We start from the raw sequence: 14,948 nt of genomic DNA, 5'->3' as shown, positions 1-14,948 counted from the left end.
TTTCTTGTTGGCTGCGACACGGACGACGGCCGGGATGGGACCCCGCCAGGCGGAGAGGGAAGAATTGTGAGGGTGGCCGTTGAACTGCGATTAGCATGGGCTTGAGCAGCTCGGTATAGGAAGAAGGCGTGTGCCCCGGCACTGCATGCTTGTAGCAAGGATAATGAATTGGCTCCTGGTGATAGAGGATGGTGGTTAAATGCAGCGGATGTAAGTAGATTAGCAAAGCGGCGATGGCGATGATGGATGGTGAAAGTTGGACGTGATAGCTAAGAGTGGTAAAGTGCAAGCGAGGGTCAAGTTTTGGCGATTGGGATACTCTGGAGCTAATGGGAGTAGCCACCCCAGCGCCTCTTGGTTAGTAGCCCTCGGCAGCAGAGTTTTTTGACGAGACCAGAGACCGCCATTGTAAGTATTGCTGTTAGTGACTAGTAACATGTAGCCTAAAATTAAATGTTCTTGGTGCGAATTTTGCCTGTCGATATATGGTGATCAGCGGCGCATCCCACCATTGGCAGAAGATGATAAACTTTTCATTGGTGCAATTCCAATAGTAAAATAAGGCATTTTGACATTCCCCCATGGCCCTGGGTTTCCCCATCTGGTTGGCGTTCGTTCAACTAGCCTGCTCGGGAGCCCCGTAACGGCCCCTATGTAGAATGACGTTAGTGAGATGGGTGGGACCCCCCTCGGTGAATAAATTGGGAAATAGAAAGCAAGGACAACAAAAGTCCAGGGTAACTTGTGCTCTATCCACCTATGTGAGTGGAATATTCGTGCATTATCTTTGAATCTCAATACCGGAGCCATTACTTTTTCATCGATCCTGTCGATAAGCACATTTCATCAGCTCCAAAGCTGCAATTAAATTTTTTTTTTTTTTTTGTTTGGCTGTCACAGGGAGTCATGTCTCCCAGCTCAATTCTCACCCGTCGGACCCGAGTCTCCATGCACAATAAAAATTCTTGTAATCCGTACAGTAGTCATCGCCAGCCCCAATCCCGAAATCTGTGTCAGTTTTTCCGAATACCCGTTGTCAAGAATCAACAATATGTCGGCCTGTCAACCCGGATATGCCGTTGGTTTGGCCATAATCGGTGCCATTTTCTCTCGCGCAAGCTTTTCTTTCTCCAACTGTAATCGATCGGCTTTGGTCATTCGAGGTTTTCGAGTAATCCCTCCGCCTCGAGAACCAGGTCCTCCCCCCCGTCCAGCGCCTCCTTCAGAAGCGGCGGCACTGCCTCGACCTCCGCGGGAACCAGGGCCGCCGCCTCTGCCGCGACCACGACCCCGTTTGATGGTTCCATCCGCTCTGATAACAGTCAGTATACGTGTCCAGCAGGCCGGAATGCACATACCTCTCAACGGCAGGCTTCTCCCCCTCGGGGACGAGTGGACCACAATACACGAAAAAGCCATCTTTGCTCGCGGCTGCTTGGGCCTCCCATAACAACTCACTGTCATCAATGAAGGGATCATCTTGGTTGTACTCCTCCATTTTTCGTCTCCGCCGACGCTTTGGTCCCGGTGCGTCCGTCCCACTGTTGACCGGCTCGGGACCCCCGTTGGCTCCGGACATGGCCACATCGCCGTCGTTGTCCGAGTCACGTTCAATGTCGACACTGAGGTCTTCGTCTCCACTGTCTCCAGCCGAGGTCTCTCCAAATTTGCTTCCGGACGCGGATCGCTCCAATGCTGCGCCCGCCGCGGCGACCTTGGCCAAACGTTCTTTCTGGGCCGCTTGACGAGGATACAAAGCCGCGAACCCATACTTCTCTTCCGCCATCCGCGCAAAATTGATGACCCGATTGTTAGGATCGGTGAGGTCGACGTGGAGAACGATGTTGGGTCCTTTTCCGGAATCCTTGGGCGCCGCATCACTCGACGAGTCTCCCCCAAAGAGGCTTGCAGAGAGAAGGCCTGACCCAGGCGGAGGCGGGGGGGCCTGTTCTTTCGCTCGGCCGGGTTTGGGCGATGTTGCACGTGTCGGTGCTTCGGACGGGACTTTCCTCGCCGTCGCCGCTTTCTTGGGTTGATCATGATTCACGGTGATCGGGTCCACCTCCACCGTGGCGGGATTGCCTTTCACGAGTGGTGAATTCACGGCTTTGCCGTTGGCATGACTGTATGGTTGTTCTGCCTTGGGTGGATGAGTCGCCAACGTGGTTGGTGGGGTGGAGTTCGGCTCGGTGGGGTGATCGATAATGCCCGAGATCGCCGGAGATGCACTGGGGTTGTACGTCGGCCTCGGCGGAGTATCGGTGGGCGGTAATGTGGTCGAGGAGGGGGGAACATGGTCGACCGGTCTCTGAATGGTGACGGATCGAATGGGATCATACATGCCCGCGGCGCGAGGGGGCGTCGATTGAGTCGGAACCGGTGCATTGAGAGCATAGTCCGAGAGACGATAGTTGGGGATTGGAGCATGAAGGTGTGATTGGGGCTGAAGCCGCATCGCAGCGTCGTGCATCGAGAGCCCTAATGCGGAATACTTGGCCGCATCGTCCTTCCTATTCTCGGCGCCAGCCTGCGTAGAGGAGAAGGCCAGCGGTTGGACCAGCGTAGATGATTGCAGGCCGGAACTGTTGGGTCTCGGGATGTAAATCGTACTGTGGTCGTCTGTGGGTTCGAGTTTGGGCTTCTTGCGCGACGTGGTAGCCGTCGTTGAAGCACCCCGAGGTCGTCGAGTGGCTCGCTCCTTCTTCTCTTTCTCGGGCTCACCAGCCGCATTCGGGTCACGCCTCTTCCGTGGCTTGCGAGTCTTGACGGGCGGTGGCTGACCCGATTCGCGAGACGGTTCTTGGCGTGTGCCTGCAGATGTGGCTGATGCCGCCGCCGCAGCACCTGCACTGGCAGGAAGGGTCTGTCGCGCACTCAGATGGCCGGCGATACCAGAACTGTCGGATGTCGCATTGTCGCGATGGCCATACGGGGCGGTGAGATGGCTCAGAGGACCAGGTGTGCTTTCGGCATCACTGGGAGGGGCGCTGGATAGGTCGTTGGAGGAACTTCGTCCATCTCCCACCTCCATTTCAGCCTGCAGCCGCCACCGAGCGAACGGTCGAACAACAAACCCGCGCGATGAGCATGAACGAGAAGATCAGACGCGATGGTGTGGATGTCGCGACAGAGAGTGGTGGGGATGAAGTACGCCCGAGTCGGGTTGGGTTGCGGGTTGGTAGACACAGGAAAAATAAAAAAATGATGTGAGGAATGAGTCAAGTGAATAACTGCACGCCCTAGGGTTGAGACAACAACACCGACCGGTATGGAAAATTGTTAGCGGAAGCTTAGTGGCGAGGATGTGCAGTGATCGAAAGCGCGATGGCGGAATCAGAGAACATCAAAAAAAAATAGAGAAATACGTTGTCTGGCGTACAGGGTTAGAAAGACAACACCGCAAGGTGTACAATCAAACCGAGAGGAGAGGAAAAGAGGTCGAGAAAGGAAGAGAAGGTAGGTGGAAAAAGGAAGACATATAAGTATCTGGACAAGAAGCAAGTCAAAAACAAAAGGGCACTGGGAATTGGGAATTATTGGCAGACAAAGGGAGGAACGGGGGAAGCATGGAATGGGTTACAAGGCAGCAAAACACGAGACTCCCAACTTTTGGCCCGATGAAGGAAAAGAGAAGTGAAGGGGAAGGGGGAAAACCGAGAGGCAAAAGGATGGGGGGGGGATGGAGATGGGAGATGAGATGCTGGTAACAAATTGGCATGGTGGATGGCGACGAGATGAATGGATGAGCGAGGATTTCATAGAACAAAAGTTAGTCCGTCAGTCAATCAAGGGAAGCGCAGCGGGAGCCCTCAAGAGGCAGAAATCCATAAGACTAGGTAACTGGAATAGGAGGATAGGGATCAATGTTATGACTGGCCAACGGTGACTGGCGAACTGTAACTATGCTGCGGCGTCCGTCAGTTTCCTCCACTGCATCTTCCCATTCTCTTTGGTTTCAGGCATTTTCTCCGCCATGGCGGTCTGGCTCTGCTACAACATATGATGCCCGTTCACTCCTGGCGGCACGGGATGGTTCTTTTCATTTTCAACAGCCGGCTGTGAATCTTTGATTGTTCTCGGGATAAAATGTTTCCCCCCTTGTTGGATCGCAAAGGACCGGGCAGATCCCCATCATGGTCAGATCCAATATCCCTGCTTGGTGGCTGGTGCCAAGTCCAGTTTCGGATTCTCACTCCGGATCCAACACCAAGTTGGGAACATTGACATGCATGGCTCATTGGAGCGCGGTGGGAGTGATGAATGAACTGTCTCCATCAAATATATGTTAGTTGGTACTGCATGAGAACCAGCTGGTCGACATAACCCAAATCTGCACGTATTCTCTTCTCTGCGCATTGTGGTTTTCATTCACTAGCTCCCCGGATTGATCTCGACCGTAACACTTCTGGTCCGCGTAAGGGAGCGCGCTAAGCCGAAGTGGACTTTCGTAAAATTAGCCCCGGGCGGCTTGCGCTATCCCACCTTGGGCTCCCCATCATCGTTTTGGGAATCTGTTGCCTGCACCGCACAACTTGACCTTCTGCTGAATTCATGGCAAGATGGCTATCCGGGGCCAACGCTTCGAACTGGATCTGGACGCAGACGACTTCACGGTGAGGCCTCTCGATGAAGAATCCTCGTCGGTTCTGAACACTCCCTTCTCTGTCAAAGAGATCCAAGAGCACGAATCGGACACTTCACCCGCTGCACCTTCTCTCAAATCCTCCAAGTCCGGCTTTCCTGAGCACAAACCGCGTCGAAATGTCTCGGCGTTCAAGAAGAGACAGCAAGCAGGACATCTGCCCGATCGACCGCCCGCCTCCTCGCATGTCGAACCCTCCGACACGGCCATTAGACATCACGTGGGCAAGAAATATGGCGTGGATTTAGGAAGCCCGTCAAAGGCCGAAATCAGTGAGGAAAATAAGAGGCGTATTGCGGAAATGTCGATCGAGGATATTGAAGAAGCCCGAGCCGAATTGATGCAGAACCTGAACCCGGCCTTCCTCGACCGTCTTCTGAAACGGGCCAATATTGATGAAGATCAACAAGATCAGGCGCAGTGGCCGGAGGACGATGCAGAAGAGACAGGGGAAACCGACGATTCTCGAAATACGGCCGCCACCACCTCGAACTTGTCCGAGGCCGCTGCCATGTCGGCTCAGAGTAACGATGCCAGACCCGCCATACATTTCCCTGTTCCTCCGCGATCAGCAGACGACTATGTCCCCTTAGATTCAGATGATCCCTCCTTCCTATCCGATCTCCGATCCCACTACTTCCCGGATACCCCACACGATGTCTCTTCGCTGAACTGGCTCCAGGATCCAACGGAAGAAGAAAACCAGGCATCATTCTACAATCCGGAAAAGGAGTCTTTTCTCGCCTCAGCTCTACGATTTGGCTTCGATGGCCGTCTAATACCGCCTAGGCAAAGCTTAGAGATTGATGTGAAGAAGGGTCTCCATCACCATGGTGACGCTCCGAGCAGCGCTGGATACACCATACTCGAACTAGCCATGCTAGCACGATCGACCCTCCCCAACCAACGGTGCATGGCTTACCAGACATTGGGCCGAATTTTATACAGGCTGGGAAGGGGAGACTTCGGTTCTCGAGGAAGCGAACTCCCAGAGGCGCTGTGGTCCGTGATCGAAAAAGAGAGGCCCATTGAAGTCATGATGAGTGAGGCCAATCGCCAATCAGGACATGCCAGTGCCAAAGCGTATGCCATTGAAGCATTATGGCTATGGAGGAAAGGAGGAGGAGGGGACAGAGGTGTTTTGAAACCAAGCCAGAACCGGGCGAAATGAATTATACCAACCGCGAAGGTAAATGCGGATGAATGTTCGGCCGTCGGACCAAACAGCAATGCCTGGATGGTCAGAATTCAGCGACGAGTATCAACACCAATGATCCTATTTCATCCGTCAACTTCGAAATGCCAAGATGTATACACCTCTACGATATGGTGGGCCCTCCTCTAAGGCTTGGTGGTACGGAAGAAATGTCTCTCCGTGGCCCCATTGTGCATAACCTCTCCCGCCCGGGGCCCGGGGCCCTCTTTTGATCACTTACTACCACTTCATCGCAGTCTATCGGCAGAACATTCCAACCGACTCCATTGTCACGAAAACATTTAACTTTCACTGTCGCTGCTTTGCTGGGGCATTCTACGGACGGACGAAATATTGGTTGACTCGCCATATCTAGCACCTAGCGACTAAGTCGATTATAAATCGCATCTGGCTGACCAATTCATAGGATATGGCCATGAGAGTTTTATCACAGACGCCTGGGTCAGCCATCCTTAGGCATCCCCCAAATATTGGACAAGGCTCCGGTCCCGCAACATTCTCTATCCTAAGCAGTTGACCTCTTCGTTCCTATAGTCTGCTATGGTTTTCTCGTCGATTTCACGAATGTTTGCCAGACACCCAGAAGTCATGCCTCGCACTGTCCTTATCACAGGTTGCTCTGATGGCGGTCTCGGAGCGGCATTGGCCGTAGCCTTCCACAAGCATGGCGACCGGGTCTTCGCAACCACCCGCAATCCCGCCAAGATGGCATCCCTCAAAGCGCTCGGAATCGAGACCCTCTCCCTCGATGTCACCTCCGATGACTCCATCAAAACCTGCGTACAAGAAGTCTCCTCTCTGACCGGCGGTTCGCTCGACATCCTCATCAACAATGCCGGATCCAACTACATGATGCCGCTAATGGATGACGAGATCTCGGAGATCGAAAAACTCTTCCGGCTCAACGTGTGGCCCTTGGTGCGGACGACGCAGCTATTCCTGCCTTTGCTTCGCAACGCCCCCCACGGCGCCATCGTCGCCAACAACACCTCGATCATGGGTGTCATGGGCGCGCCGTGGCAAGGCGCGTACAATGCCTCCAAAGCCGCCGCGGGCATGTTTACCCAGACCCTGCGCCTGGAACTTCAACCGTTCGGCGTCAAAGTCATTGACCTGAAGACCGGAGGCGTCCAGTCGAATATCTTCGCTGCCATGGCTACGCATTGGGAACCCGGGCTCCCGGCCAATAGCACATACGGCTTAGTCCGCGATCGGATCGAGGCCAACGTCAAGGGCGATATTGGAGGTATGGAGCTCATGGCTGCTGACGTCTGGGCCGGCCAAGTCGTGAAGGATTTGTCCAAGTGCAATCCGCCTGCGCAAATCTGGCGAGGTACGGCCGCTATGCGGATTTGGATCGCGTCATTCATGCCTATTGGCATGATGGATGGCATGTGGAAGAAATTATCGGGTTTGGATGTTTTTGAGAAGAGACTGAAGCAGAAGGAGTCGAAGAAGATGGAATGAAGAGACGAAAGAGAACCGGGATATCCACATACCGTGACTCATTCTGAAAGGGGGCTGGGTTTCTGGAGTGTGCGGGGAGTAGATTCATTTCGTCTGGGCGTGTTCTAAATTTGTGTATACCCTGCTCGACGATAAAATTTCACAGAGATTTGCAATCTCATGGGCTTTATCTCCCTTTCTTCTTCCTCCACGTCACCACCATCCGGCCCTTCCAATCTGCCCTCCTGACCTTCAACCCCAGATACCCCAACAGACGATACCCGAGAGTAACACCCCCTAAGGCCAATGCATACGTTGCCGTATCAACATTCAACCGGTACAGATCCAGCACCTGCTCGCCCGTCTGGATCGGACAGCTTCCGTCGCTAAGCGTCTGTTCCGGCGTGCACGAGAACTCGATGCCCCGCAAACTAAAACTCGAGAGCGCCCCGACCTGCCATTTCACAGGCGAAATATGATTGACAGCAGCCAGGAAATCGTCGATATTAATACTCAGCACACCGCCCAAATGCACCGAGATGGAGAGCGCGACCGACATCACGCTCACAGCCAGGCCAGTGTGCGAGAACACAGTCAGGAACAAAATCCCAAAACTCTCGCCGCACGACACGACGCAGAAGGCCGAATACGCCATGAGAAAGTACTGGGAAACAGTCCGGGGCAGGCCGACGGCGAAGACAGTCAGGAGCGAGAAGATCATGGACGCGACCAGTTCCATGGGGACTTCGAGCGCGGCGTAGTATAGGAAAAACGCCTCGAGGGCATACGTCCCGTCGCGGTCTTCGTGGTAGTAGATGTCGCGTTCGGGAGGGTACATGGCAATGCTATTCAACATGCCGACGAAGAACATGCTGGACATGGCTTGGATATAGCCCACGCGTGTCTGCACGGAGTAGTAGTCTGTGTGCAGCGGGGAGAAGAATGCGGTGAACACGATCCCCAGGCCGACGAATTGGGAGATGCGGCCTGTGAGCAGGTTTGGTTGGCGGCGTAGATTGATGATGCCGCGTTGAAGAAGGATGGGGAAGGCATGGCGGAACGACAGTCGAGTTCGTGTGTAGATGCCGAGTTCGGCGGGAAAGGTGAGGTGTTTTTCCTTCGAGGGCATGGTCGGCACGACGGTGGGTGCATTGATGGCGTCGATGGCATTGGTGTCCGCGGTCAGTGTCGTCGCAGGAGGGTCTTTCTGTTGTAAGGATTTCGGCATCTCGACGGACACGAGGTCGAGTGCAAAGTCGGCAGGGTTGGCTGATTCAGAACACGCAAACCCTAATTTCTCAAAGTGTGGGAGCATCTCGGACACTTTGCCGGCATAGACGACGTCGCCCCCTTTCGCTAATAGTAATACGCCACCGAATTGTGTGAACATTTCTGATCGTGGTTGGTGGATGGAGAAGATAATCGTCCTCCCTTCGTCCGCCAGGCTCTTTAGAACTTCGATGATGGAAAAGGCCGTAAACGCATCAAGACCGGAAGTGGGTTCGTCGAGAAGCAGGACACGAGGGTCCGTGAGGATTTGTATGCCAATGGAGACACGGCGTCTCTCGCCTCCGCTGATCCCTTTCACCATGTCGCTGCCGATCAGGGTGTCTGCGCAGTCTTTCAGCCCGAGTTTCAGAAGAACCGATTCGGCGCGCCGGACTTTTTGCTCGTGGCTCAAGAAGGATGGAAGCCGGAGTCGGGCGGCGAAATGGAGAGTCTCCCGCACCGTTAGAGAGGGAAGGAGACCGCAGTCGTCCTGGGGCACGTACGAGCAGATGGATGTGATGACGTCGTCTGTCGCGGTGGATCCATTGAGAAGCATTCTGCCCGACGACGAATATTTGAGCAACGGAGATCCATGCAGACGTCGTGCCATTGCGTTCAGACAGGAGGACTTGCCGGAGCCGGATGGTCCCATTATCACGTTCAAAACTCCGGGCTCGAATGTGGTGCTGATCGGATGGAAGATGCGCTTGGCCCGATTGCTCTTGAAGAGTCTCTTTGACTCGACTTCCAGTCCAAACTGGTCGAGGGCGACGGTGATGGCGCCGTTCTCATCCTCGGATCGGGCAGTATGGTGTAAACTTTCCGTGGAATACGTGGCCTTGCTCTCATGGGTCTTTGCCATTTCAACCTCGGTCGCTATCACCTGAAGGATGACTCCGGACAGGATGAAAAAGAACAAGCCGAAACCGAACAAAACAACGATGGGTCTCCACAACCAATTTGAGGGCAGGTCCAATGAGGCCAATATATATGTGCCCGTGTATTCTTTGCAGACTGGATCCTGGGGGCCGCCCGGGCTTGGACAATCGTAGAAATGGCCGGCAAATTCGTTGGTACAAAGGGCTCCGAAGGCGTAGAACTGTAAATGCGTCAATAATTGAAACATATTTTCCCACGGCAGGAAACATACCACATAAGCGGTCCATTTGATCCATCGCAGCCATAGTGCAATTGAACGCGTATTAATGAAGAATCCACATCCCATTGTCTGAAGCGTGAATGTGAGATTGGCGATCAGGGATGCAATCATGAATTGCCGGTGGAGGGCGACGCACACCGTGGCGAGATTCACGGCGATCATGTGTAAGAGAAGCTGTATCGCGAAGAATGTGAAGAATTGGTTTGCATCCGCTCGAAAGCCAGCCATGAAGTAGAATATCACCGAGTAGAGCAACGGCACCGGGAAATCTTCCAGTGGTATTCGAGCAAACCTTCTACTGATGATGAAACTTATGGGCTTCACCACACCTTCGATCCGCTCTCGATCATAGACCTCAATGTCAATCGTCAATCGATAAGTCTCAAAGAGAAGAATGAGATATCCTTGCAAAGCGCACGCCGAGTACATGGCACCTTGCCTGGATCTGATACCGGCCAGGTCACTACTCAGCTGGTAGAAAATCCAACCGCTCATAATGCCCATGCTGAGGGATTCGACCATACTGGCAAGAAGGCCGAGGCGATCACGACAGGTCACCGTGAATGCTCTTCGAGTATGCACAAGGACTTCTTGGAGCATCTCGTTGAAAGGATTTCCCCCAAGTACGGGCTTGCTCGCAGTCAGAGCCTCCCCAGCCGGTGGTCTGGTTGGGTCGTCAAGTGTATCAGCCGACTTCGTTCTCCAGGCTTCTTGGAGCTGCCGGACACGAACAAGGGATGCCCGTTCAGATTCTTGGGAGCGCAGGTCCACGGCGGCCAGATCAATGACAAAGTCGAAAGGATTGAAGAATGGGGGCATTTTGTGCCCGATTTGCTCAAAGTAAGGAAGACATTCTCCCACCGGGCCGGAGTAGACGGGCGACCCTCGTGAAAGCAGGACAAGGTTGTCAACCAGCCGCCATATTTCCGACCGAGGCTGATGGACTGATCCGGTCAGATCCTGCGGTTAGGGTCTATCAACGGGAAACACTTACTAGTCATGACGACGGTCTTTCCCCGTTGCGCAAGGATTTTGAGAGTCTGCACCACTTGGATTGCCGACGCAGCATCCAACCCGGTCGTCGGTTCGTCCAGAATGAGAACAGGCTGATCCGCGAGCAATTGGATGCCAATACTGGTTCGTCTTTTCTCACCTCCCGAACATCCCTTGTGAGCATCATTGCCTATTCTGGTGTTGGCACATTTGTGCAAGTCCAGTTCCTTTATTACAGTCTCAACCATGGCCTGGCGTTCGGCTTTTGTTTTGGTTGTTGCAAGACGTAGATCAGCTGCATACTGGAGGGTCTCTCGGACTGTCAGACTGGGAAGGAGAATGTCTTGCTGAAGGACATATGCCATTCCGATGCGTCCGGAAGCCGCATCTTGGCCCAGAGACTCGACCGAGGACTCGTACGTCACCGTTCCGAACTGTTGAAACTTGGGGTCTGTGACACGGTGAGAGATGACATTTAACATTGTGGTCTTCCCACTTCCGCTAGCACCCACTATGGCGGTGAGGCTACGACTCGGAAGTTGTGCTGAGACATCTTTTAAGATCTCCTTGATGGGTGGTTTAAATGGGCTCCGGAGGACTTGCGATTTGAAAGCTTCGATGGAGGAGAACGGAGAACCTTTAGTTGGGTTGACTGTAACTGATATGTTTTGAACCCGAACATCGACAAGCTGACGATTTCTGCTGGCCTCGTTAAGCTCGGACAGTGGCTCGTATTTTGCTGGCGCTGAAAGAGATCTATCTGAAGTGTCGCCGAGCAGAGAAGGTGAGATATCTTCTCTTCCCTTGTCTTCCGTCATGTCTGACTATTGACCCAACAATTTCGACTGGCCAGGAAACGACGAGGGTCGGAATTTTGTATCGTCTTATCCCTTTAGACAATGGCTGTTGCCAGCGGCATATATCGATTGACTGCACACATATCTGCCTTCGCCAGAGGCCCGGAGGAACTTGAGAGACGACGATCATATCACTTGTTTGGTAGGGTTGGAGTAATTATGCTTCGGTTATAAGCGCTGGACTCTGGCATTTTGTCCGGGCCCGAGCCGCTTTGCCAGCGTCGTAACCTCCATCTTGATGGCCTCGTATTCTAAACCGGAATAGGTCGTGGGCAGCTCCGGGCGAGGTGGTGCGATGATGTGTTGGCGCTCTAAGCGAAGATGGTGCAAAAGTGCCCCTGCGAAGATCGGAGGAGAACTTCTCAGAGCTCCCCAAAGGCAAACTCAGGCAATGAACATATGAGTGGAATGACCCCCGGGTATCACGAATAGGGTTGATGGGGTAGTGGAGAGAGCTTGGGATCGCTACGGCTGCAAAGGCTGAATAGATGACTATGGTTGAATGCTGTGAGGCTGACTGGTCCAAATACTTTTTATTTTGGCCGGAATGAAGCTCAACAATGGAGTTTGACTTATCGATTCCCATGTTGATCAAAGGTGTTGCAGGAAAGACAAAAGAGGCAGCTGGAGGGATCGAGAGATGGCCAAAGAAAATAGGATGCTTTGGTCGTGCATGAAATAGTTATACCAAAAAGGAAAGCATCAAAACAGCCACAATGGGTTTCCCGAAAAGGAAGATCGACTTCAAGGCATCATCCTCCTCTCATCTTCAATAGCATCTCTCTTCACCGTTCCCGTTGTCATATCTATGTTAACCCAATACCACTCAAAGTCACTGAGATGCCTCTTCCAACTAGATCTTGTACAATGGATAGACTGAAGCCTCGTTGCACCTACTATTCGCCTGGTATAACCCACCTGAGGTTTGTACCATTGTCATCCACGCCCGCCACTTTCGCCTTTTCTTTCCTGCGTGCACACACGAGTTTCTTCATTCACTGAGCCCTCTACGTGGAAGAGATCTGAAGCAATCAGCCACTACAGCATGCGACGGTTTCATGTCAGTCTTCTCTCCCTCGGGGTGACACACCCTCATGCTAGATGCCATGTCCGGCGTTCATGTTGCAATCTCCTTACGCACGAGGCTGGATCCTGGTAAGCCCTCTCTGTGCTATTTCCAAAACACGAATATGCTGGCGAATCGGTAAGTACATTGTTCCCAGGACGGTCCTCTCTTTTGTGGCGTCATCATCTAATATGCATCGACTCGAACACAGACCACGCTATGTATATCGACAAAATAATTCCCCCAACCCTCCAAAAAAAAAAAAAAAAAAAAAAAAAAAAATATTATTAATACCTGGAATACCATGGTAGTCCCTCCTTTCACCATAGAGCAGGTACACTTGTTGTTAGGAAGAGGTCCACAGCCCCTTTGGGATCGCCCAAAAAGACTAAGAATCCTGTCATTTCATGACAGAAACTTGCACCTCTTAGCTTATATACTTGTCAGAACCCGGTTCGTGACACTTGTCATAACCCCCTTCTCTTAAGGTCGGTGAAGTTTCCTTCGAGAACCATAATCCGGCCCACTCAAGTGATCATTGTTGGCGCTGGCTGGTCCGGTCTTGTTGCGACCAAAACATATCTACAGATCTCCAATACCCTCGGCCCGCAGCTCAAGTTGACAATATTTGACGAGCGGAAAAAGTGAGGGTCGGCTGAACCACTGTATCCGGACATTGAGCCAATAATCCCAACGGATTCTACGAGTTCTCAGACTTCATGGTCAATGCTGACCATCTAGCCCATGGGTGGATACCGGAGGAACGAGTTCGCTGGTACCTCGATGCATATTCAAGGAATTCAATATTTACCCCTGCTTTCACTTTGTTTACGAACAGGGGACTATCGTTGGAATGCGATAACCTCATCGTGGCCATGGACTTCGTACCAAAACGAAAATGCCAGAGACCCCACAATCTGCCTACATCGGCTATTCCATACATTCCAAACTCTTGGCCCACGATTGTGAGTGACGTTGACCGATCCAAACATAAACCACATCGTTGTCGTTGGCGCATGCAACTCTGCCGTTGAAACTGGCTTCCTCTTTCGATCCGCCGACAAAAGGGTTTCGTGGATTGATCGATCTTCTTCATATGGAGTCCACTTTGGACACGTCGATCCTCAACAGTACCCGAACCTCATGGCAGCCAACAACATTCGTTTGTTCGGCCTCTTTTCACCTTCCATATTTTCCTACCCAAATTTTCTGGTACAGATGTTCACAATCTGGACATATATTATAGGCTAGCCTCTTATGAGACCAGGGCAAGGCACGGAAAGGAAGGTCAGACGAGTCAGGGCAGCATGACGGACAACAGCATCGGCAGAGAGAGGCTAGGAATCACATGATTGCTCTGTTGACTTGGGAAACCTTGTCCCGCAGAGCAAATGTCAGGGGCAGGCTCGCCAGCAGGCTTTAAAGACGTCAAAAGGATACCTATCTATCTATATAGGTGCAGGGGCGACATCGACTTCCACGCTTGGAAGTCGGATAGGGGTTCCTGCGTAACGCATGCTATATACATGTTCTTGGTATGGGGGTCTTGGCGCCCCATGACGGCAAAGAAGGGTCCATATAATTGCAGTCGTGCATGACTTTATCTCATAGTCAACTTCGTCTTCAATCATACCTCTACCAGTGAGTACATAGACTCGCTCTATACTTCCCTCCTAGCATAGCTCACCTACCTTGCTATCAGGTTCACCTCCGGCCCTACGCGTGCGAATCGCGGCGGCATAGCTACATTGGGACAACGATCAAGGACTCCTTTCGGAAGCCGCATCACACATTCAATTCAATTACCGATCGACTACGATTAAAGTTCAAGCGGACGCAAACTTTGGTGGATGGATTCTCCAAACTTCCATACACGAGCATTTCGTATAAAAAGTCACACTTTCATGGACTAGTTGCATGAAGATAATCTCGTCCCGATAACGCTGCGTCTAGTGAGGATGCCACACTCTTTACGGAAGAAATCGTGTAACGATATTAGCTGACTGTCGTATAGTATATTAAAGGCGTAATTACCTTTCCTCTTTTGGCATGGCTGTCTGATTCGGTTGATCGTCTTGACACTGTTAGCTAGTGTCTAAGTTGTATCCATAGTCTGCTCTTATTCTGTTGTTGACTTTTCCTGCAAGAGATGCAAGAGCCCAATAGACTCCAAGGGGCAGTTGAGTTCTGCTGAAGAAGTCTATATCCTCAGCATAATCCAAGAAGGTAGAGCCACTAATTTTTGTTGCTTTGAATGTCAAAACGTCCTTGTCATCGCGGAAAATGTTTGGTTATGTTCG

At 52.2% G+C, this 14,948-nt stretch overlaps 4 protein-coding genes across 4 annotated transcripts; 2 read left to right on the top strand and 2 right to left on the bottom strand.

The window, feature by feature from the left end:
• Nucleotides 1–1,062: 1,062 nt before the first annotated feature.
• On the bottom strand, nucleotides 1,063–3,031 carry Z518_10131 (uncharacterized protein; the record flags this gene model as incomplete). Its single annotated transcript, XM_013412747.1, has 2 exons — nucleotides 1,063–1,312; nucleotides 1,359–3,031. The coding sequence occupies 2 exons, from the start codon at nucleotides 3,029–3,031 to the stop codon at nucleotides 1,063–1,065; spliced, it is 1,923 nt and encodes a 640-aa protein (XP_013268201.1).
• A 1,528-nt stretch (nucleotides 3,032–4,559) lies between these two features.
• Z518_10130 (uncharacterized protein) lies at nucleotides 4,560–5,813 on the top strand (the record flags this gene model as incomplete). The annotated part of the gene is made up of 1 exon (XM_013412746.1): nucleotides 4,560–5,813. The coding sequence occupies one exon, from the start codon at nucleotides 4,560–4,562 to the stop codon at nucleotides 5,811–5,813; it is 1,254 nt and encodes a 417-aa protein (XP_013268200.1).
• A 633-nt stretch (nucleotides 5,814–6,446) lies between these two features.
• Z518_10129 (uncharacterized protein) lies at nucleotides 6,447–7,325 on the top strand (the record flags this gene model as incomplete). Its single annotated transcript, XM_013412745.1, has 1 exon — nucleotides 6,447–7,325. The coding sequence occupies one exon, from the start codon at nucleotides 6,447–6,449 to the stop codon at nucleotides 7,323–7,325; it is 879 nt and encodes a 292-aa protein (XP_013268199.1).
• A 166-nt stretch (nucleotides 7,326–7,491) lies between these two features.
• Nucleotides 7,492–11,543, bottom strand: Z518_10128 (uncharacterized protein; the record flags this gene model as incomplete). Its single annotated transcript, XM_013412744.1, has 3 exons — nucleotides 7,492–9,672; nucleotides 9,724–10,676; nucleotides 10,727–11,543. The coding sequence occupies 3 exons, from the start codon at nucleotides 11,541–11,543 to the stop codon at nucleotides 7,492–7,494; spliced, it is 3,951 nt and encodes a 1,316-aa protein (XP_013268198.1).
• Between the last annotated feature and the right edge of the window lie 3,405 nt (nucleotides 11,544–14,948).

The sequence above is a fragment of the Rhinocladiella mackenziei genome (assembly GCF_000835555.1).
Source record: "Rhinocladiella mackenziei CBS 650.93 unplaced genomic scaffold supercont1.8, whole genome shotgun sequence".
NCBI lineage: Eukaryota > Fungi > Ascomycota > Eurotiomycetes > Chaetothyriales > Herpotrichiellaceae > Rhinocladiella > Rhinocladiella mackenziei.
This window is presented reverse-complemented; position numbering and strand designations above follow the sequence as displayed.